General features: G+C 36.5%; 1 protein-coding gene across 1 annotated transcript in view; it reads left to right on the forward strand.

Annotated features, from left to right (window-relative positions):
* The window catches only part of LOC6037031, a 177,331-nt gene that overhangs the window by 65,983 nt on the left and 88,496 nt on the right, over positions 1–22,852 (forward strand). Inside the window, exon 2 of the mRNA XM_038254937.1 lies at positions 4,490–4,944. Within this exon, the coding sequence (XP_038110865.1) occupies positions 4,671–4,944 (274 nt within the window). The 5' untranslated portion in view covers positions 4,490–4,670. The remainder of the gene's footprint in view (positions 1–4,489; positions 4,945–22,852) is intronic.

A 22,852-nucleotide genomic window follows, 5' to 3' on the forward strand; every position in this document is an offset into this window, starting at 1 on the left:
TTAATTTATATCGATTTTAGTTGCAGTTCTTGAGTACGCGGCGCGGGTGAATTTGCAAGAAAGCTGTTGCATTTGAAACGACTACTTAATTTCGGGCGGGCTCGTTTTATGACGGTTTTTGTAATTATTTTTTGGGTATTTTGCTGATAAAATTCGTTAAGTTAAGAAACAATTTCAATGTCGCAATTTCAATAGATTTTGTTTCGTTTTGTAATGTTTTCGTGTTATCCGCTAGCAATTCTAGTACACGTGACAGGACCTTCCTTTAGCATCGCAGCTCGTAAGGCAGGGTGAGAAGTATTATTTTCAAGTGCAAGGCTTTTCTGTAGCATCGTGGATTATCCCGATCGTACGCTAAACGATTAATTAAATAAACAAGTATGTAAATCGCTCCAAATCAACTCACTGATGTTAATATTTTACCCTCTAATTACACGTCGTTTTGGTTTTATCTTTCCACAGCCGGCTGTCTAAGATCAAACCATTGAATTAAAATTTCACGAAATAAACGGGAAATGTCTCATCCGCAGCATCCGATTGCTTGCCTTGAGAATAATACATTAAACCTTTCAACAAGCATGGTGTTGAGCGTATTTTGTTTTGTGTGTGTGTGTGTGTGTGTGTGTGTGTGTGTGTGTGTGTGTGTGCTTGTTTTTTCAGTGCTAGCGTGTATTTTTTCAGAATATTCCAGTAGATTCGGTGCTGTTAAACGTTCGCGTCGTGGTCGGTTCTACCCGCTAAATAATTTCGTCGTTATCATTTCGTACCGTCGGTTTGTCGTTATCTTCCAATTTGATTAGATCTGATCGAAAAGTTGTTTATTTTTGTTCGGCTTCGATTCGGGCGCATTTGTTTCTGTTGATTATCCAGTCAGCCTAATTGTTATCATCGGTTTTATCTCTTTTCCGCGCGCGGTTGAGTCAACTTTACATTGTTTTTTGAATATTTTCTCATTCTTCTCAATGGCTTAATACTAATCTTTTGACGCGAAATAAATAAAAATCGGTCGATCGGTTGCCACGTTTACTGTCGAGTTTGCCACGCATTTAGCATATTTTTATTTTTATATTTTTGCATTTAATATTTAATAAGTTTTCGCAAATCAAAAGTCCTTCCCACAGCGCCAAGGCTCGGAAGGCACGCGTTCGATTAAAAACTTTCTAAATAATTAACATTGTATCTTTCCGCAGCCGGCTGCCTAAGATTTTAAAACTCAACCGATAAACAAATTGCTTATGGTCGCATCACCTACCACAGTGAATCCTGACCTCATACCCATCTTACTAACCCCTCAAAACTCATGTGATACTTTGTCGGAGACGCAGTCGATTTGGCGGTCCCATCACTCAAGTATCGGACTAACATTCCCATCCACTTCCCCGTGTCTTACCACTGGTCGTGGCCGGCGTCGGTATTGATCAGCACGATAGGGACCTTTGAAAATTGCGAAGGGGTGATGATTGGTTCCTACTTTTCATCTGTGGTCCACGGAGCAATGATTGGGGGTCCTGGTCAATAACGAAGTAGCAGCTACGGGTAGACACCAATGCTATGCTATGCTATGCTATGCTAAATTGAGGTAAAATTACATCATAAAAGAGGTAATATTCAATCTTCCAAAATTACAGCTTCCAAATTTACATTATTTTTTTCTGTGTACTCTAAAGTGATGTAGAATTTTTAAATCCAAGATAGCGGCCAAAATGGCGGTGATGAAATATTTAAAAAATGCATTTTTTTTTAATTTAATAGGCAATCAACCAGTTAAATTAGACTAAAATGTGAAAAAAAAATATTGCTTTGTCGAAGACACGAAATCAATTTGTTTGCATTCGAGCAATTCATGCTTTAAACGGTTGTACTCGACCTTCTCCGATATCAATGAAACTTTGTAGACATGCTTTTATGATGTAATTTTACCTCAATTTAGACTGAAAAAGTGACATTACACCAGAAAAGTGGTAAAATTACACATTTCCAGAGGTAAAATTACACCTTTTTTCTGTCATAAAAGATGTACCCCTTCCCAGATGTAATATTACCATGATTTTTTTTCTGTGTACAATGTTCTGTTTAAAATGAAAAAAATGTTCTAAATAAAAAATGACCTTTCTGGGTTCTTTCATATTCGAAAAGTACAATACATTTCCCTTAAAAAGACATGTTCCAAAAAAATTTACAGTTAAGTAACGGAAAATGGCAGAGTTTTTAAAACTTTTTTAGTGTTTTTCAAAATGAAAATCCGTTTTTTTTCAGAATTTTGAGCACATTATCAAATTGAGCGTTCAATTTTACACCAAAGTACCTTTGACACCAAATTTCTATCTCATCACAGTTTTAGGCTGCAAATTATTGAAAAACACCTCTTTTTTCGCATGTTCAAAAATTGAAAGGGTCGTACCGCCCCTCCGTCACGAGATATCAAAAAATGGACCTCGGATTCGTGATCAGGGACAAAAATTACTCCTTAGGACAAAGTTTCACGCAAATCCCGATTTCATGTGAGTTGGTAGAGAATTACCCTCATATAAAATGTGAAAAATTGTGATTCGTGTTTCGAATTCTGTTTAAAATGAAATATGAATCGATAATTTTACAATCATATCTAGTTTTAACAAATTTCAGGCAAAATTCTAACTTTTTAGCAATTTTACCTAAAACTTATATGTATTTTGTTAAAAAGCTGATACACTAAGTTAACTGAACATATTTTTTTTTTTCTTAAAAACTATATCAGCCACCTAAATTATGGTACATTTGACGATAAAAACAAAATTTGAACACCTATACTCTGATAATAAATAGAAAAACTATGACTATCAAAGTCACCCCGGAATTCAACTATTTTTAAACATTATAGAAAAAAAAAACTTTTTTTCGTAAATAGTGCATGGATCTTGTGTGGCCTACCCTAGTACTATTTCAAAAATAATAATCTTGAGAAAAAAAAAGCCGGTTGGAAAATTTTCAAAATTAAATTGAAATCCTATCAATGTCACCCCGGTTTACGGTATAACAAAAATCAATCGGGGTCGGAATAGCTGCTGTGTGACTTGGAAGAGCTTTATCTATTTTTACAAGTTATTTAAATTTTCCATTACGCACCACTTTCAAAACATTCCAATAGCTCGACTCTTCGTAATGAATTGCACATTTTTTCATCAAAATTCCCCTCATTCCACATAAAATAAAAACCTGTCCCCTCGACGGAACGTCAAGTATGCAAACCAGCAAAAATATGACCCTCACTGGAAGCACACATCGAGTGACACTTCCTTCCGCCATTGCAGCAGCGTAAGAGAGCGTCCTTCTGCTCTTACGGAAGCAACTCCACGTTGCACTAATAAATTTCAATTATCCACATCCACCACCAGCAGCAGCAGCTGTACCGTTTTCCACCAGCAAAGTTTTCCCCCGTGCAGGTTGGAAAAATGCCATGCCACTCACTCTGCCCGGGGTTCTGGTCGGTCCTTTTGGTGACAAGAATCATGCTGTGCAGCTGAGCTGGAATGTTCCCATGGAGCTGACCTCTGTGATGCAGAACTACAATGAATGTTATGCTGCAGCAGTGGCATCATCGTTCTAGTCCTCTCGACAGCCATCCATCCCGGGCCATGCACCAGGGTCATCTCTCCAGCTCTCCAGCTCTCTCTCACACACTTCAAGGGATCAGAACGTGCATTGTCATTCTGTTTGAAGCTCACATGATGATGGTTTTGTAATGCCAGCTAGTTGATGGACCATGTAAGGGTACCACGTATTCATAAACTGTAATTTAGAAGCTTGGGGAGAATGCAAAACAATTTAAGTCAAACTCAATTACTTGAAACAGAGCAAGTTCAAAATTTCTTCAGAGGTTTCCTCTTTGTAACTGATTATTGGATTATATTGATCGAATATTGATAGAAAGTCATGAACAAATTCTGTTAACAAAATTTAAATCACTTTTTTACACAAAATGTTTGAAATTTTCAGTTGTTCCCAACGTTAGCTCAAAGGCTCAACCCTAAGCAGGTACATGCCATCACTCTGTCCCGGGCAGTCATCTGCTGCTCCCTAATACGGGTCCATCATTCTAAAGCCTGCCGCAAGCAAGCAACGGACATCACCAAACATCAATGCTTTGGGCTAGCCACAGCACGAACGTCATATCCCATGCACAGCATGGCAGCCGGATCCATGTCTATCAATGTTATATCAGAGGCGGAAGGTTCCGGCCATTCGAGGAATTATCTTGACGTTTAGCTATGCATGCGAACTTGCCCTCTCGCCCACAATCCCAGCACGTCGGGGGGTTCTCCAGGAATTCCTCACGGGTGACATCGTTTTTGATGTTGACTTCTGAATAGCTTTAGACCAAAGGATCAAAAGTGAAGGTAGCTCTACGCTCAGTACCTAAATCCACCTCCTTCCCACAGACTCCCTAGCAGCAAACTGCGTAATAACCTCACAAAGGACTCATCGATCCTTCTGTTGTTTCCATTTCCAGGACCAGGAAAATGAGACGTGGTCCGGCAGGTTGGCCAAAGCTCGCCCGGAAAGCCACCGTTAGATCCGAGAACCGGTGCCACCGATGAGGAACGTCGCCACCACCGCCGCCGCCGCCACCATCATCGACGACGGATGCATTCGGAGAGCGCGAGCCACAAAAATGTCCCACTTGACCAACAATGACCATTAATCGCGCCGGTAATGATGTTGTGCGACATCTTGCTTTGCTGCGCCGTCTGCTGGTGGCACTAGTCCTTCTCGTCCAAGGTCCGGCAAGTCCGAAGAATCTGCACCGCCGTCGTGGTCGTGGTCAGCAACTACTGCTGTCAGCTGCGTCCGCTGCCTCCGCCTTCGTTCGGTGGTGGCCCCTGGCCGTGCCCTGCGTGCTGCTTGCGGTCGTCCTGCCCCGGTACGGTGGCCACTGTTACGCCAAAAATGAGAAGGAGAGTTTCGGTGAGTTTGTTAATGCTTTGATGCTGTTTGGTTTGTTGATATCTTTTAGTGTTTTGGGATTCCAAAAAAAAAGGCCGTTGTTTTGCCGACCTGCATCAGAATCTATATAATTATAAATATTCTTCCGGTTAAATCACAAGTTTTGTACAAATGCTAAAAAAATCTATTATTTTTTTAATAATCAGGCCTTATAGGTGGGTCGATCATAAAAAATATTTGTTGTAACAGATTTTTTTAAAAGAAAAAAAAAACCATGAAAACCTTTTTTTCAAATTTGTAAATCCGTTTTTAACTGTCAATAGATACAGTCCACACTGGGTTATCCGAAGCTTCGAATGTCCGGAGTTTTGATCATTCAAAGTACGATTAGCCGTTGGTTTGTATGGGACTTCGGACAATCAAATCACAAACAAAAAAAAGTATTTTTTTATTTTCTTACTTATATTCAAATCCTGCATTTTTCAATACATCATCAACGCCATTTTGGCCGCCATCTTGAATGAAAAAAATCTAAAACAATTTGGAGTAGTTTAGGGATCATATTCAAGCTCGACAGTTAAAAACATGTTTTTTTCGTGACGAACTGCCACTTTTTACACGGCGCACACGCATTCTATCAAAACAAACGTTTGATAGTATGTGTGAACTCTCGTGTAGAAAGTATGTATTAGGATGTAACAAAAACGACTTTTTGGCGGGCATTCAGGGGTTCGTTCCGGTGAGCCTACTGTGCCAAAATCCCAAATATGAGCTTGATTGGACGAAACAGGAGCTGGCGCTCCACCCTTCAATTTTAAATGGGATTTAACCCGTAAAAGTACTTGTAAAAATACTAATGTCTATTTTTGAGGCACTTTGGCCACCAATGCGATTACGTCCAGTTCATGAGTATATGAGATGGCCCTGGGCTGTTTTGAGACGGTGTTAGCAGTTATATAATGGTTTGATATATTATACCTTGTGACATTATTTCGCCACTAAGGATCAATTCAGTTCTAGAGCATTAACTCCATAATGGCCGACTGGTTAGCGTCCCAGACCATCAATCCAAAGGTGTGAGTTCGAATCCCACCTGATTCTTAAAGGTTTTTCTGTTCATATTCAATGTTCAATTCCTGATTTCAAATTTCAAGGGAACCGACCGGGATTTGATCCCTGAACCTTCTGATGTGTGAACTCTCGTGTAGAAAGTGTGTCAAACTAAAAAGTGACTTTTTTCGTTTGGCAGTTGGTGTCAATTACAAAAAAATGGTACCTCTAAAAGTATAGGCCATCGTTGAAATTTTAAAATATCGCAGTCTTAGTAAAAAAAAGTTGATTTTTACCCGTTTTCGTCATTTTCCCGTTCTTGCCGCGGCGCGACGAAACCCAGTTTTTATGTTCAATTGATGGATATTCGCAAATTTTGTATATGTAATGTAAAATATTACAAGGAATCATGGAAAAATATTTTCAGATATAAGCTCTATGGTCCCGAGACCTTCAAATTAGCAAATTAAATTTGCATAGGACCTTTTCAAATATTCAGCTAGGTTTTTCGAGCCTCCACATATTTTTCATTAAAAACCCAACTAACAACCTTTCTTTTGAATTTTGGCGCTCTGAAACTGGTTCCGCCGTTCCGGAAATATGATTTTTCGAAAAATGTGCTTTTTGCGAAAATTGACTAAAATGCATTTTTTTTGGACCACCCTATTTCGGATAGGAGCACCCTAATCGCCAAAGAAAAAATATGGGTCTTATTATAGGCTGCCATCCCATCTAACTAAAAAAATCTTCACTAAATTTGAACGCTACACAAAAAAAATCTCCTAATTTTCAAAAAAAAGTTCCACCTTATAGTTTATGGTTGTATGTATATTTTGAAACAAAATGTAGGGCATGCTTATTCTCATTTATTGAACTGCTTTTTTATATTCGACGAATAAAGCTAAACAGTTTGCGCTGATTTGCTTCTGTATAATCAGTTTACATTTTATTGAATTTCATATCAAAGCAAGATTTAATAATCCATCCAAATACATCCATCCAAAATCCAAAGTCCATCCAAAATGAATAAAATAGTTTGAACTTGCTGCGACACCCAAGTAACCGTGGGACTGTATAAAGTAGCTTTAAATCCCCTCTATATCAACATATAAAGTATGCGTACAGAGTCTCAAAACTTTATATTCACTTTATACGCATGGAGGTAAAATTGAGTGGCGACGGGTAGAGTTGATATAAAGTTATACCGCGGTAAAACGTCAACATACTACCTTACCGACGGAAATTTAAAAAAACAAAGCTTTGCGCGCAGCTCTCTCTCTCTCTCTCTCTCTCTCTCTCTCTCTCTCTCTTGAGAGAGTGCTTTTCACGCTGGGTTGACGGGGTTTGAAAGCTTGTTTGTGTTTTTTTGCTGTGTTGTTCTTCATTCGAGATTCTAAGCTGCGTGTTGATTCGATAGGGTATTTTAACCATTAGTGGACCCCCTAGTAGAGCCGAAGCACATTTTTCACAAATTTTTAATATTTTAAGCACTTTTTCATAACCATTTGTACAAAACAATGAAATCTGAAGTCTTTTGAACAATTTTGTCTATTTGTTTCATCAGGTATTTGTTTTTGAGCAGAAAAATAGCCATTTGAAAAAAAAGTTTTTTTGCCTTATTATGGACCCCCTTTTCCTATAGTGGACCCGGGTCCATAATCCGATTGTGGACCCGGGTCCACTATACTGCCCATGTTCGCATAAATGTCCCATATGCAAAAACAGCAAGCTGAGAAAAACGCATTTGAAGTTTGTCCCATACATAAGGCTACGTGTTAAGTTTTCGCGAAAAAACTTGATTTCCTCCTGATTTATAGAACAAAGTACTTGATGTTATAGGCTCTTTTGAAAGAGCACACGATTTTGAACCAAACTGCACTAATAACTCGAAATCGATGAAAATGCATATGGGACATTTATGCGATCAGGGGCAGTATAGGCAACCTGTTATTTTTATACCAAATTTAACCAATATTTGATGTTTTGATGCATGGTATTGGTCTAATGATAGATATAATGAATAAAAGATGGATTTTGTTCACTTTTCATTATAAACAAATATGTTTTGTTAACAAATTTGGCTTTAAACAACAAAAAACCTAACAGACATTTAAACACATTTATTTCCGATAAAGATCAGAGAAAACGTTTCAAAAACCACTATAAACATAAAAATAATTGAAAAAAGTCATCTTAATGCAAATTTTTCCATATTAATTACATAAATGGTTGACCGAAACTAAATAATAGATTTGTTTACAGTTGCTGAAACCACGCATGTTTATTTAAAAAAATGTTTTGTTTTTGATTTATTATTATAAAATATCATTTCAAACTGCAATTATGATGCTTCAGTTAAGTACAATTAACTATAGTTTTGATTAATTATAAATTTTTACGGCTTCAGCATTTTTGGTACTTTTAACATGAAAACAGCTATATTTATACCCATAATTGAAAAAAATATGCGTTTAGGTTGATAACAACAAGCATTTATTGTATGTTTTAGAGAAACTTTTGCTTGAATACACAGTTTTCTTCATTTTTGAAGATTAAATTAACTGGGGCCCACTTTTGGACAAGTTTGGATTTCGTTGTCCTATATTGGTCCCCCCTAATTTTTTCTCGAAAATGGCAGTTCTTCGCTTTATTTTAGTAAGATCCTTAAACTTACATTATTTCGACTTGCTGAAGTTAAATAATCAGTCAAAAAATGATTGGATGGTTAATTCAATCATAAAATATAAATGCAGTTTTGTTGTGAAAATGCTAGTGGCCATGGCTGATTTCAGATGTCGAACTCAAAACACTTATTTTGGTGAAAAGGACAATTCAATGTCAGTCAATATTGTTTTACATGATGCTGAACATGCCAAATAAATGATTTGTAGACAACAACACGCTTAAAATTGTGATTTTATTGATTTTTTCATCAAAAACCCTTCAGAGGGTCCACTATAGGAAAGGGGTCCACTAATGGATAACGTACCCTATTCTGAGATGTTTCAACTAGATGCCCTGCGCCAACCGTCTCGTCCGTCCTGAAATATGTTTTCATGTATGATTTTTGTCGATAGAGAATACACTAGCCATGTCAAAACAAAGTATTTATTTATCACTACACTTCAAACTAAATTCACAATTCATCGAAGAAAGGGCCAGGGCACGGAGTGTTGACTGCGCACCCGGTCCCGGGGGCTTGGTGCGGTTTCCACCGGCGGCATGCAGCTTCATGTGCAGCGCGTTAATTCCGAGGAACTTGCACTTCCCGCCGCCGTACTATAAGCGGCCAACGAAGCAGCGTAGGGCGAGGCTTCGTCACGATGAGCCTTGACCTTCATGCCGCCGGTGCCCCGCCAAATAGTTGCTTGCCCAAAAGATCCGTAACGTGGACGAAGGTATCGTTGAAGCTGGCGTAGACGTATGCCACTCCGAGCGAAATCTGGACCTCTTCTTAAACGGTTTTGTTCCTGCTAGAAATATGTTTCGTGCGACGATAAGTGCTGTCAACGAAAAGAGAATGATTAAATAAAGTAATAATAATTTAATAAACAGTCCAGTCAAACTAAGTTTGATTAACCTACCTTTTTATAGACGCTAAACGATTTCCTGCATCAACAAAAATACCACCAAATACTGCCAAACTTTAATTGCCCTCACTAATGTTGAGTTAGTGTTTTGAAACATTTTAATAAATGTCAAAGTGTGATGTAACTTTAAAAGCATACTTTACAGTGATATATAAAGCTTACCATAAATGCTTCGAAACATTGTTGAGCTAAATGCTTTGAAACTTTAATTGGCTGTTCTATATGTCATTATACAGTAGGTAATAATGTTTCAAGCTACAAATGTTTCGAAACATTTGGAAAGACTATTTAAAGCAAGCTTCCCTGCACCGTGCGGTACACGCGGTTCGCTTATGCCTCGGGTTTGCTTTGCGCCTGCTTTGTTCGGTTTACACCCGTACCCGACTCACACGAACCGAGGGTATTTTGGTTCATCGTACCAGCGCACCACGACACTCTCGGTTCGCCGCGTCGGTTTTGTGTCTGGCACTCACCCATGGCATGAACCCGGTATATGAGCCAAGGTGCTTCACTCGTTACGAGCCGAGGTACGTGTCGTGGTACGCGCTGGCGGTACAAAACTGGTTCAATACCACGACACGTACCACGGCACGCTGGGTTCATGCCATGGGTGAGTGCCAGACACAAAACCGATGGGGCGAGCCGAGATTGTCGTGGTGCGCTGGTACGATGTACCAAGATACCAATACACAAATGGGTTCAGGCACGTACCGAAGCTAGAAAACCAAACCCGCGGTGTGCGTTGGCACTGGCGCATGGGAAGCTTGATTTAAAGTGTCATAGCATTGGGAATGTTTATTTAGAGTGGAATTAGAGTTTTGATTTAGTGCTTCTGGTTACTTGGGCATTGTGCCATTCCAAATAATTTTTAAGGTTTACATCTCAATTCGAAAAGTAAATTTAAAATCAATAGGCAAAAATAATATAATTTGTAACGAAATCGAAATTTGCATTGAACAGAAAACAAAAAAAAAGTGCTATTTTTCAACTTTCACGAGAAAAATCCACCCAAATAATCGAATATCGTTAAAATTAATCAGGAATCAGAAAAAAATCTGAAATGTTTTAAAAATGTGATTTCAAAGATAAAAAATTCTCTTCATTTTATTTTGAATAAAACGAAGCTGGATTCTTTTAATTTGTTTTGAAATTATACCTTTCAAATAAAATTTAGTAAATTTTTTACTGCAGCGAATGAAACTATTCCTAAATTTAGTTGGTTTATAAAAAACTGAATAATCTGAACAATTTTTCAAATGGTTCAAATTAAGCTTTTCAATTGAAAAATAATGAAATTTACTTAAGTAGTCTTTGTGGTAGAAATATTTATTATGATTTGAAAAAAAAAATCAGAAGATTGATAAATTTCAAGAATTTTACACCGTCTGCGAAATCGTCAAAATTCAATAATCCTAAACTATTAATTGAATTGAACTCGCTTAATTCTACAGTAGTTTTTAAGATAATTTTCATTCCTATTTGAGTTTGATGAAATATTTTGAGAAAAATCTCTACAGTTTCACAAAAAAAAACATAACATTTCACGAGATTTCGCGGAAAAAGTCAAATTTCACGGATTTCACGCTGCCCGCGAAATCGTGAAATTCCGCTTTCTCTAATAATAATCTTGAGACAAACCTTATCAGTTGGAAAATCCAAAACTAAAGGTATTAGGATAGGATTTCATATCAATTTCACTTCTGTTTACGGTAAATAATATTTTTATGTATAAATACAATTGCATTTAGGATGTAATTTCTACATATTTTTGAAAAATGAGAATAAGGAAAAGGTTAACGTTTGCCTGCAAAGAATTGTTGAATTATAGAAAAACAGTTGAATGATCTTTTCATTAAATAAATAAATGTAATTTAAGTACACAAAAATGACAAAGAATAGTAAAAATAAATATTTTCAAGGTTAAAATTAAAGATTGATAAATTTAACCATCCTTTTGTAGTCCAAATTGTTTCATGATTCTATTAGCAGATAATGTAGTATTTTTTTCAATTTTAGGCATTTCTAAGAGACACCGAAAGCTTTTTTCACTTGTTCATACATACTCTGGACTCCAATGGTGCAAAACAAAACGCTCATTACCCCCTTTGTGCATTTTCCAGGATAATATGTTGCTTACTGTTGATCCCATTCATTTCAATTTAAATTCCATTCATGCCCTACTGTTTTCCAAAACAAAAGCCCTATACCAAAGAGTGTCACCTCCTCCTCCTTCTCACACAGCACTGACCATACTCTCTGTTGTCAGCTGGGGGAGCCACGTGGCGAAATTTACACCACTTCGGAAAACTCTGTGTGATATTTTTTTCCCCGTTGGGGCTCTGCTCCCTTAACTCACTGAACTGAGCCGACCGTAATAATTTTGGCCCAGCAGCGGAGAACTGGCGGAAAATTTTGCACAAATTCATACGGTATTCATGGCGGAGAGGCGGCATTTGGCGCTCAAATTACGTGGTATAAATAATGGGAAGTTGGGCTCAACCCAAGAAGGGGGTTAGGGGAGGTCGCCCCCCTGCCACTCTTTCTGTTGGCAGTAACACGCTGCCAGCCGGTTTCCTTTCGGGTTTGTTTACCAAAGTGATGACATAAATAAAATAATAATTTTGAATTAAACAATTAATATTTAAAATCTAATTTATGGCCATGAAACTTTAAGGCCGTTCCACGCCAGGGCCACTCTGACAGGCGGAAGCATTTTCCAACCCAGGACAGAGTGGGAGGGGGAGGGGGAGGGGAGAGCTTTTCCGAGGGGTTGAGAGCTTTTGTGTGAGCTTTTCTCACTTTCCCCACTCGCTCTCATCCATTTGTTATGTTTTGTGGGGGGAGTGTGGGTGTTTGAATTTTCCACTTTAACATACACACAGAAACCCAAGTGAAGTTTGCCACTTTACAATAACTGGCTGCTGGTTAGTGGGTGGTGCTGGTGGGAAAGTGTAGGGTTGAGAAAATATTTTAATTAAGCTCGTTCTGGGGTTATTTTATGCGAGTTTCCTCCACTTTGCCTCTCACTCGCTTTTGGAAGTTTTTCATTGCGAAAATGATGTAAAATTACATGGGATTTAATATACTTGCATGGTGTTGATTTTAGGTTGAGTTGAAGGTATAAATATGAAAAACGCAAAAATATTGTTGTTTCTAAAATGAAAAAAAAACTTGATTTAAGTAAATAAGTTCATAAATTTTTCAACTAGATTTAAATTTTTAACGTTTCTAATCCAAGCAACCAGGCTGACTGGCTGATGAATGAAATTAGGACTGTTCCACCCCCCACAGGACAATGACGTCGTCGAAGACGACGCTACACGGAGGGAAAAAGTTTTTCGATTAAATGTGGGCCAAGTGAGACGGCTTGTTTTTTCTGCCCCTCCCCCCCCAAGCCCTAAGTTGCTGTCTCTTGTGAGTGGGGTCATAATTTGGGACACTTTTTCCGGCACGGGAGGTGGTCGACGAAGGGTTTATGAAGAAGATGATTCGCAGAAAAAGGCGATGCCGGGGTTTGATGAAAGTTCAGACCTCCGTTAATGGCCCTCAAGGGTATGTCAACGCCGCCGACGCCGCCACGGGGAAAGGTGTGATGACTTTCATCAGCAGGTGAGGCTCCGCGGCTAATGGGCTCTCGGAGAAACTTGTTGGGAGGAATTTCTATTAGTTTGGGGCAGATTTAAGGTTGAGATACAGACTGATTATTTGTTTAAATATTTAAAACGTCCAGAATTATATTAAAATCTTTCAGGATTTAAGTAAAATTACTTATCATGTAGAATTTGTTAAACTTTTGATAAATTATATGAAATTTTAAAATTTCAATACCTAAACTTTTAGATTTTTAAATGACTCAATTGCCTTTTAACTTCATATAATACGACGATTCCAATACTAGGATTACGTAAATAAGACCTCACCTGAACTTCTTGAAGCTTCAGAATGTGCTTCAAATTTAAAATTAATTTTTGAGAATAACATTTTTGCTGGCAATTAGGATCAGTAGTGCGGTGCCTGTGTGGACGCGCAGTCCTGTTTTTTTTTCGTGTTATTTTCCGTCTCTTTTGTGTCGCTGTTCGAGTGCATTGGGTGATTGGCTATTATAATTAAATAATGGCATCAGTAGTGCGGTGCCTGTGTGGACGCGCAGTCCTGTTTTTTTTTTCGTGTTATTTTCCGTCTCTTTTGTGTCGCTGTTCGAGTGCATGGGGTGATTGGCTATTATAATTAAATAATGGCATCAGTAGTGTGGGGCTTTTCGGGACGCGCAGTTCTGGTTTTTTACCTTCTTTTTTTCATTGTTTTTTTTTCCACTCGCGTTCGTTGGCCGATGAGTTTTTTTGTGTTGTTCTCTATTTATAGTGGTCTATAAAAACGTACCTATTTTTTTTGAGACTAGCAAGTCGTATTGCTGGATTAAGCCCTTTCTATATCATTTCATTAATCATTTCAATAAATGAAGCCCTTCCTACATCACCGTTGATCGGAAGGCACGCCGACGGAGAATTTCTGGAGAATCGCGGTCGAATTAATACTATATATAAATCCCTAGATAGCTATCTTTCCGCAGCCAGCTGCCTAAGATTTTTAAAATTTGAACCGATAAACAAATTGCTTATGGTCGCATCACCTACCACAGTGAATCCTGACCTCATACCCATCTTACCAACCCCTCAAAACTCATGTGATACTTTGTCGGAGACGCAGTCGATTTGGCGGTCCCATCACTCAAGTATCGGACGAACATTCCCATCCACTTCCCCGTGTCTTACCTCTGGTCGTGGCCGGCGTCGGTATTGATCAGCATGATAGGGACCTTTGAAAATTGCGAAGGGGTGATGATTGGTTCCTACTTTTCATCTGTGGTCCACGGAGCAATGTTTGGGGGTCCTGGTCAATAACGAAGTAGCAGCTACGGGTAGACACCAATGCTATGCTATGCTATGCTATAACATTTTTGCTGGCAATTAGAGCTTAGACTTTATTTATTTGAATAATTTTTAGATTATGTTTTGAACAATATCAAAATTAAAGTTTAAAAATCATTTCTAACCCAAACTAGGGGAAGTATACCCATTCTAATCAAACACCTATCTTCGTCATATGAAGAGTTTGATGCTCGATTAAAGCTCCAAAAATACTATTTAGGCTACAAACTTACCAGCAACAGCACCGCCTCTAGTAAGCACGCAAATTTATGCCATTTACTGGCCTAAAAGATCAAATTTAATGCACTTTTAATCATAATTTCTATTTTGCGAGACCATTTCTCATCATTTTTGTGGCACACACATCCACACGCAAGATAAGAGGTTAACTACTTAACGAAAGTCACCATCAATATCTTTTCACTTGCGCTAAAGTTTTCAAAGCACTTAAGATATAAAATTGCTTCCAACTACCGGCAACATGTTCTTTTGAACATTAGTTAGTCACTCACTTGAAAAATAATCCCGAAACATGTAAATAATTAGCAAGCGCCATAAAAAAACAAACGCGCCAAGTCTTTTGACGTTTCAATTTTGAATACCCATTCCAATCGAAGGCTGAAGAAAACCGAGCGAGGAGCTAAGGCAAATAAAGAACAAAGGGTGGCCACCAACGACAGCGCTTGTGGTGTTGCCAGAAAACTTTCTCTATAAATGCTACTTTCCGTGAGTGTTCGCTTAAAATTTCATCAATCTTGGCAGCACTAAGCAGAGAAGAAAAAAAGAACTAAGCTGAAAATAGAAAAATGGGCGTGGCCCAATGCACTCGACTGATTAGAATGCATTTTTTGAATATTTTTTTTAAATGCTTGTAAAAGAAATAGCATAACTTTTAATAAAAGTGTAAATAAACAGAAATGTTCAAAAAAAAGTTGCTCTACTCGTTGGTGTACTTGGTTTATGTAAATTTCAAGGAACACTCCAGATTATCCAGCTTCATTCAAACACGACCCCGCTTATTAGGCTTAAAATGGGTATTTTTCCCCTATATTTTTAATTATGTGTTCAGAAAATTCAAAGCAGTGAATTATAAAATCAAGACCGTTTTATTTGATGCTTCAGGAGCATCATTTCAAAATGATGAAGAAGTTTGAAACTGTTATTTCCATAAAAAACAAACTCATATCAGAATATTTTTTGAAGAATAAAATTTTAAAAATTTTGCATCTATGTTTTTATTATTGAATTGTTTAGTAGAGATGTAATAAATCAAATATTTTGGCTTTTTTTTGGAAAAAAAAACTGCACTTTTACGACATAGTGTAATAAAATAGTGAAGCTGTTCAGAAATGCTTTAAAATGTTTTTTTTTTTTTGTATTAGGCAGTATTTTTCATCAGGTGAGAATTCTTCCCTGTTGGTATATTTGGTTATTCTTAGGAGGGAGGGGTGGAAATCAAGATACAACGGAAAATCAATGTTTTTAACGTTTTTGGCAAAAACCTTATTACTTATCTGTTTCGTTCTTTGAAACTTCAATGCAAACCATTATTTTTAATTTTTTGAGAAATTTGTGAAATGTGAATCTTGAAAAGTTGTTTCAAGATATAGCTGAAATTGATTCATGTGACTTTCACTTTTTTCAAACCCGAGCAAACATAGCACAATAAAGTATTTATACATTTCAATCAGTTGAAAACTTTTTAATTTTTTAATGCAAGTTTTAAATTTTGATAATAAAAATCAGTACAAACCTAAAATGCCAAGAAAAAAACAATAAGTTAATGATTGTTTGCATTTTTTTGATTTTTGATGTGGTCAACTGATATTTTGCTAATAATTGATTTTTTTCCTAATGTTTTAGATCCTTTTTTAACCTGGGGTGGTTATTTTTTTATTATAATATTATAACAGCAATTCTCCAAGAGAACAGCGTGAGAAAAATACAAAAGTGCTCGGATCGGGCTCAAAATTTTCAGGGGGTTTTTCTGATCGAAATTATCAGACCCGTAATTTTAGGTTGTTAGGATGGTCCAAAAAATAGCAAAAAAAACACTTTTTTCTAAAATCATAACTCCGTGCCATTTCAACCGATTTTAGCTGTCTACGCAAATGAAAGGTGATTAGTTGGCTTTTCAAAGAAAAATAGTGAGAAATTTCAAAAATCTAGCCTAACATTTGAAAAGGTGGTGAAAAGAGCTAATGTCTAAAAATATATTTATCGGATTCCTCGGACAATTTTACGTAACATACTCAAAAATAGAAGGATTACGATGCATGGTTTTTTGAAAATAAAATCCGGGTTTTTCAACGCGCTGCGCGACAGGAATTTAACGAAATCGGCAAAAAAAACATGTTTTTACTAAAACACCGATAATTTTAAAATTTAAAGTAATCGGTGTTTTAGTGTTTGTTGATTTTTTGCCAATTTCGTCAATTTGCCGATCATGGCGTGCCGAAAAATCCAAATTCTATTTTCAAAAAATCATATCTCGGAATCCTGTTAATGAACTTCTTCCATGGGAGACCAAAATTAAAAATAGAATTTGCATTTGCTTTACTAAGATTCGATAAATCATAAAATCAGGATTTTTATAAAGGTCCTACAAGCTCTGGGATTCTTAAAATATCAACAATAATCGCCACAATTGAAACAAGATGCGTTTTAAAACTCGTTTACAATTATTTGTTCAGGCAAAAATATTTCCAAACGAAAGTTTTCTTAACACATGATAATTGTCAAGCAAATTGGGACAAATTGTATGGAGCGTGGACAACCACCAAACCCGTCCCAAAACAAGCACAAAGATAATTTCGTAACTTACTAAGTTGTATTTTTTGCAGACGCTTAATAGCTCGATAGCAAGCAATCTGTCGAGTTCAGACATTGATTTCAGTTGAACAGAAGTTATCCAAGAACTGACGTCTCGTTCCACCTAAAACGTTGGTCAAGCAACCAAGCTTTTCTTATCTACGGACAAGCTTAAACAAAGCTAAAATCGGTAATGAATTATATCACAATCTTAATCGATAAAGAAGATAACTGTATCACTATGCATGACCCCAACCGTAAAAATCATCACTTAAAAAAACTTTGGCACTCCCAACTCCCCCACCGCAGTCCGTGCAAAGTTCAAAAAGGTGAGCCACGATAAAGTGCCCCACAGAAAAAAAATCTCACCCAACCCAGCCAAAAGTAAAACATTACTCACTGCCAGCCTGGCTGACCCTGGCTGGTCGAAAAACTCTAACCTTTTCCCTCCCACACTACCTCTGATAAGCGCCATATCGTGGGAAAAAAACTCGACGGATAAAAGTACAGTGGAGTGGGTTGGACCACCCGCGCTCCCGCCGGCCGAACTTCCGGTGCGAGATTTACACAAAAGGTTAAGCACGGGCAACAAGTGAAACAAATGAGATCACTGATTTCCAGCCCAGCTCCGCCGGAAAAAGTTTCAACCTTTGCGAGAAGGTCCTTTGAGAAGAAGGGAGGAGAGAGGGAGGGGGTGGACACTTGCACGTGCCCAGGAAACGGAACACCGAAAAAGGGTTCGAGAAATTGGGGGGGGGGGGGAATGGCCAAGGTTGGAAAATTATGTTGCTTGGAAAAATGGCACCATCGTCCATCGCGAATGGCTCCCACGAGGAAAACCTCGGGATTCTTTTTTTATTTCGTGCTGCTCGTGCCCGGAAAAAAAACTTTTATTCCGGTCCTCGGACACCAACCAAAAGAGTTGGGAGGAAATTGAGCGGAAAGCTTAAAGTCACGTCACGACGGCACATTACGGACGCCGCCGTCGAGGGTTCCACGAGGAGAGTTACGCGCGTAGGCTTAAGCAAATTTGTACGGAATAATTAAATCTGAAATTCAAATAGACTCTTTCTGGTGGGAAACCTTGGCAAACTTGAGGGCCCCGAAAGGATTGCTTACCAGCGCGGATAAAATTGGGCGATTTGATTGAATTTCCCAAGGGCGTGTGTTTGTTGTTGGTTGGAAAATGGTTTTGAATTTCATTGATTTTTTTTTGCTTATTTTCATGATTTAATATTTTTTTTAATTTTCATATTTTTTAATTTTTCTCAGAGTTGTGTGATTTGTACTAATTACTTTTGTTTGCAATCACTTTATCAAGTTTTATTATTACAGCCTTTATTTTCCATTTGTTATGTTTTAAAATTTGTTTTTTTTAACTTTCAGTTTGATGCTAATTCTATGTCTTTCAATTTCCTCTAATATTTTCTATTTATTTATTTCATTTTAATTTCATTTTTTTTAATTTATTTTCAATTTCGTTCAATTTCTTCACACTTTTTTCAAAACCTAAAAACATTTTATTTTATTTCTCTTTGTATCTTTCTATTTGATACAAATACTTTTTTTCCGTTACTGACACCTAATTTATTATTTTGCTGTCAATTTCTTTCATTTTCGTTCAATTATTTTTAACGTTCTTTAATTATTTTTGAATTGCTGCTTATTTTTTTCAGTTTCTTTCAATATATACAAAATATTTGTTTTAATTGCATTCAATTTCTTTCAGTTTATCTAATTTCTTTTAAAACATTAAAATTATTTTAATTACTTTATTTTTTTTACATTTCAATTTTCTTCATTTTCATTTTTGTCATTAGGCCGATGCAAATATTTAAAAAAGTTTTTGTCCCTCGGCCCTGACCGAGGTCAAGGGGGGGGGGCAAAAAAATAAAAAAATATAAAAATTTAAATAACAAGCCATAGTCTTCACAATTAAATGAAAAAAGTGTTTTAAAATTCATTTTACACTAGTTCAGTTGTTTTGCAATCATTAGTTTTCAAAAAATCTAAGACCTGACAAAAACAAAAATTGTATCGAAAAAAAAGATTTTGCATCGAAAATTTTCAAAAAATGTTAAGATTTTTTAATAAACCCAAACATGCTAAAAATGATTTTAAATGCAGAAGAATGTATTTTAATTTGATTTCAGTTGGTTGCACTTGAATTTTCATTGAAATTTTGAAGTTTATTGTAAAAATATTTTTTTTGCCCCCTGATTTTTCGGGCCAATTTTGAAGGGGGGGGTGACAAAAACTTTTAAAAATATTTGTACCAGCCTTATTTAAATTAAAAAAATTCTGCTTATAACCTTATTTTTTATTAATTTTAATTTTTTTTTAGATTTTCAATTCATTTACATTATCTAAACAAAATTTTAATTCCTATCAAGTTCATAAAATTTCTTAAAGATTGAATTCAACTTCTTTCATTTTCTGTTTATTTTTTAATTTCTTTCAATTTCTTTCAATTTTTTTTCAATTTCTTTCAATTTCTTTCAATTTCTTTAAATTTTTTTCAATTTCTTTCAATTTCTTTCAATTTCTTTCCATTTCTTTCAATTTCTTTCAATTTCTTTCAATTTCTTTCAATTTCTTTCAATTTCTTTCAATTTCTTTCAATTTCTTTCAATTTCTTTCAATTTCTTTCAATTTCTTTCAATTTCTTTCAATTTCTTTCAATTTCTTTCAATTTCTTTCAATTTCTTTCAATTTCTTTAAATTTTTTTCAATTTCTTTCAATTTCTTTCAATTTCTTCCAATTTCTTTCAATTTCTTTCAATTTCTTTCAATTTCTTTTAATTTCTTTCAATTTCTTTCAATTGCTTTCAATTTCTTTCAATTTCTTTCAATTTCTTTCAATTTCTTTCAACTTCTTTCAATTCCCTTCAATTTCTTTCAATTTCTTTCAAGTTTTTTTTCACTTCTTTCGATTTCTTTCATTTTTTTTAAATTTCTTTCAATTTCTTTCAATTTCTCTCAATATTATTTAATTTTGATTTTAATTTTTTTCAATTTCTTTAATTTTTTACAATTTCTATCAATTTTATTATTTTTTTCAATTTTATTGATTTTTTTCAATTGCTTTTGGATTTTTTTTCATTTTTTTCACAATTTCTTTCAATATGATTATTTTTTTCAATTTTAACATTTTTTTTAGTTGCTTTGAATTTCTTTTAATGTATTTTTTTTAATTTGCTTCCATTTTCTTTCCATTTGATTAATTTTCTTTAAATTATTTGAATTTCTTTATTTTTTTAATATCTTTTAATTTCTTTCAATTTTGAGATGGTAAAAAACAAAACAAATAAATGTTTTGATCATATTGTTATATTTAATTTTTTTAGGTTTAGAAAAAATACATTTTTAGGATATTTGTTTGATTTTTGAATATTAATTTCTCTCCTTAAATTTCCACAACAGTCATTCTCGCCGAGTAAATTAACCGCTACTCGCTGAGTGGTCCTTGGAGCATTACTTTCTTTTCATCATTTCGCTCCACTCCACTCCCATGGAAAATTGCCAAATTAGTTTTCCCCCGTTTCGGTGGGGTGATTTTGGTTCTTTTCGCATTTTTCTTCCCAGTGCTTTCCCAAAGGACTCATTTGCTGAAAATTTCGTTTTTCCACCAAAAAAAAACACAAAAAAGAAAACGAAAGCGCTCCCGATCGAAAGCCAAGCAAAAAGCCACAAAACGTTCAAAGCCAGAACAAATCGAAAAGTTCTTTCCACTCCCCTCCCCACCTCGCCAGTATTATCCACGTGTCAGTGCCACGCGGTCTTGTTGCGGGGTTCCGAGAGCGCGATAATGAGCTGTGGGAGTACTTTCAACCCCCCTCAAACCCTTACTTGCCTAAAGCGCTTCAACGGTGGGGAGGAACGCTGCTGCCACCCACAGGATGTAATTTAATTTTCGCCGGAAAACACCTCTCGCTCGGTTCGATGTCCCAAGGATCATTTCGGGGAGGGAGGTGGGGCGGTGCCAACTACTGAAAGTGACAGTTGAAAGTTGGTTGGAATTGTTCTGGAGCTTGTTAGGGCTTGTTTCAGAGCGAACCTCGGAGCAAGTGTGGTTTGAACAGCCAAGGGATAATTGGCGGCAAAAATTAACTTATGGATTAAGTAACTAGCAGAGGGAGAAAGTTAAGTAATAAGGCGAGATTGTTTTTTAGTAAAAAAAAAGTTGGTCACAAACAGTCAAACAATGACACAGGCAAAAAAAAGTACACTTCCTCTCGGATAAAACCTCATTATAATGAAATTGTAATCCGTCTCCATTAGCCTCGGGTTTTCCGGTCAGCGGGACCGAGTCCGGAAGCTGGAAGTTAAGGAACGAGAGGAAGCAAAGGAAAATGAACCTAAATTGACACCGAACTGTTGCCGGCGGAATGTCAAGAGTTTGAGTTGGAGGAAAGTGAAGTATTTGCTGATGGGATGGGATGTGTCTGGAAAATTGTTGCTTTCCGTTTTCTTTGCTTGGAATTTTCTTTGTTTTAGATTTAATTTTTTATTGTGTAAAGATGCAAATTGTATGTCCTTAAAAAACAATTTTTTTTTTCATTGTTTTTGAGTTATCTTAATGTTTTGAAAGACTATCAATTAATTGAAAGTGGCATTTGAAGTACCTAAATTTTTTTAGGGATGAATTTTAAGTATCAATTTTCTTATGGGCTTAACGGTGCACATCAACCAGAGCTTTTGCACCCAAATTTAAGTTACAGACATTTAAGTATCTCCAAAACTACGGGTACTATCGAAATATGTTTTTATTCATCCCCTAAAGCAGCGATTCTCAACGGGGGTACCGGGCCTACTTGATTTACATGGCAGGGGGTACCAGCCTAGAAGAAGGTTGAGAATCGCTGCCCTAAAGTACTGTCCACAAAGTTATTTACAATAAAATTTGACTATTTTTACAATCTTGTTGTGCAGAATTGGGTCCGTAAATCAGACAATTTTGGAATAAGAAGAAAACAATTCCTTCGTTGCTGTGCACTATTTTAGGACTTTACATTATCTGTGGACATTCCAGGAAATTATGTCTTAGTTTATGCGAATTCCAAATATAAGCATGACTGGCAGCAGGCTTGGCCGAATGGTTACGCTGTCCGATTTGAAAGCGGATGATCATGGTTTCGATTTACACCTGTTCCAACCTTTCATCAGATGGGGTCCCGGCCTTGGTAGTTGTTAGGCCGTTAAGTCATTCCAGGTATGGGAGTCGTCTCCCTGCTACATATAAAGACAAACAACACGCCAAACCAAGCCTGCTCCGGTGGAATCAGTGGCGGTGGTTGGACTCGCAATCCAAAGTCAGTTCGAACCCTGGAGTGGAAGGTTTCTTGGAGTAGTAAGAGGTTTGGATGCTCTCCCTATTCAAGCCTTTGGACTCCTAGATTCGCGCAGAAACTTGCAAAAGAGACCACAAAAGATCTGGGGGTGGTTAAAATTGATGCCCGAGCAGGTGGGAACAACAAAACGGAGGTCATTTCAATAACATGTTCTGTTAAAATATCTGATTTTGTTATCAGAAAGTCAAAATAATAACAT

The sequence above is a fragment of the Culex quinquefasciatus genome, chromosome 2 (assembly GCF_015732765.1).
Source record: "Culex quinquefasciatus strain JHB chromosome 2, VPISU_Cqui_1.0_pri_paternal, whole genome shotgun sequence".
Lineage (NCBI taxonomy): Eukaryota > Metazoa > Arthropoda > Insecta > Diptera > Culicidae > Culex > Culex quinquefasciatus.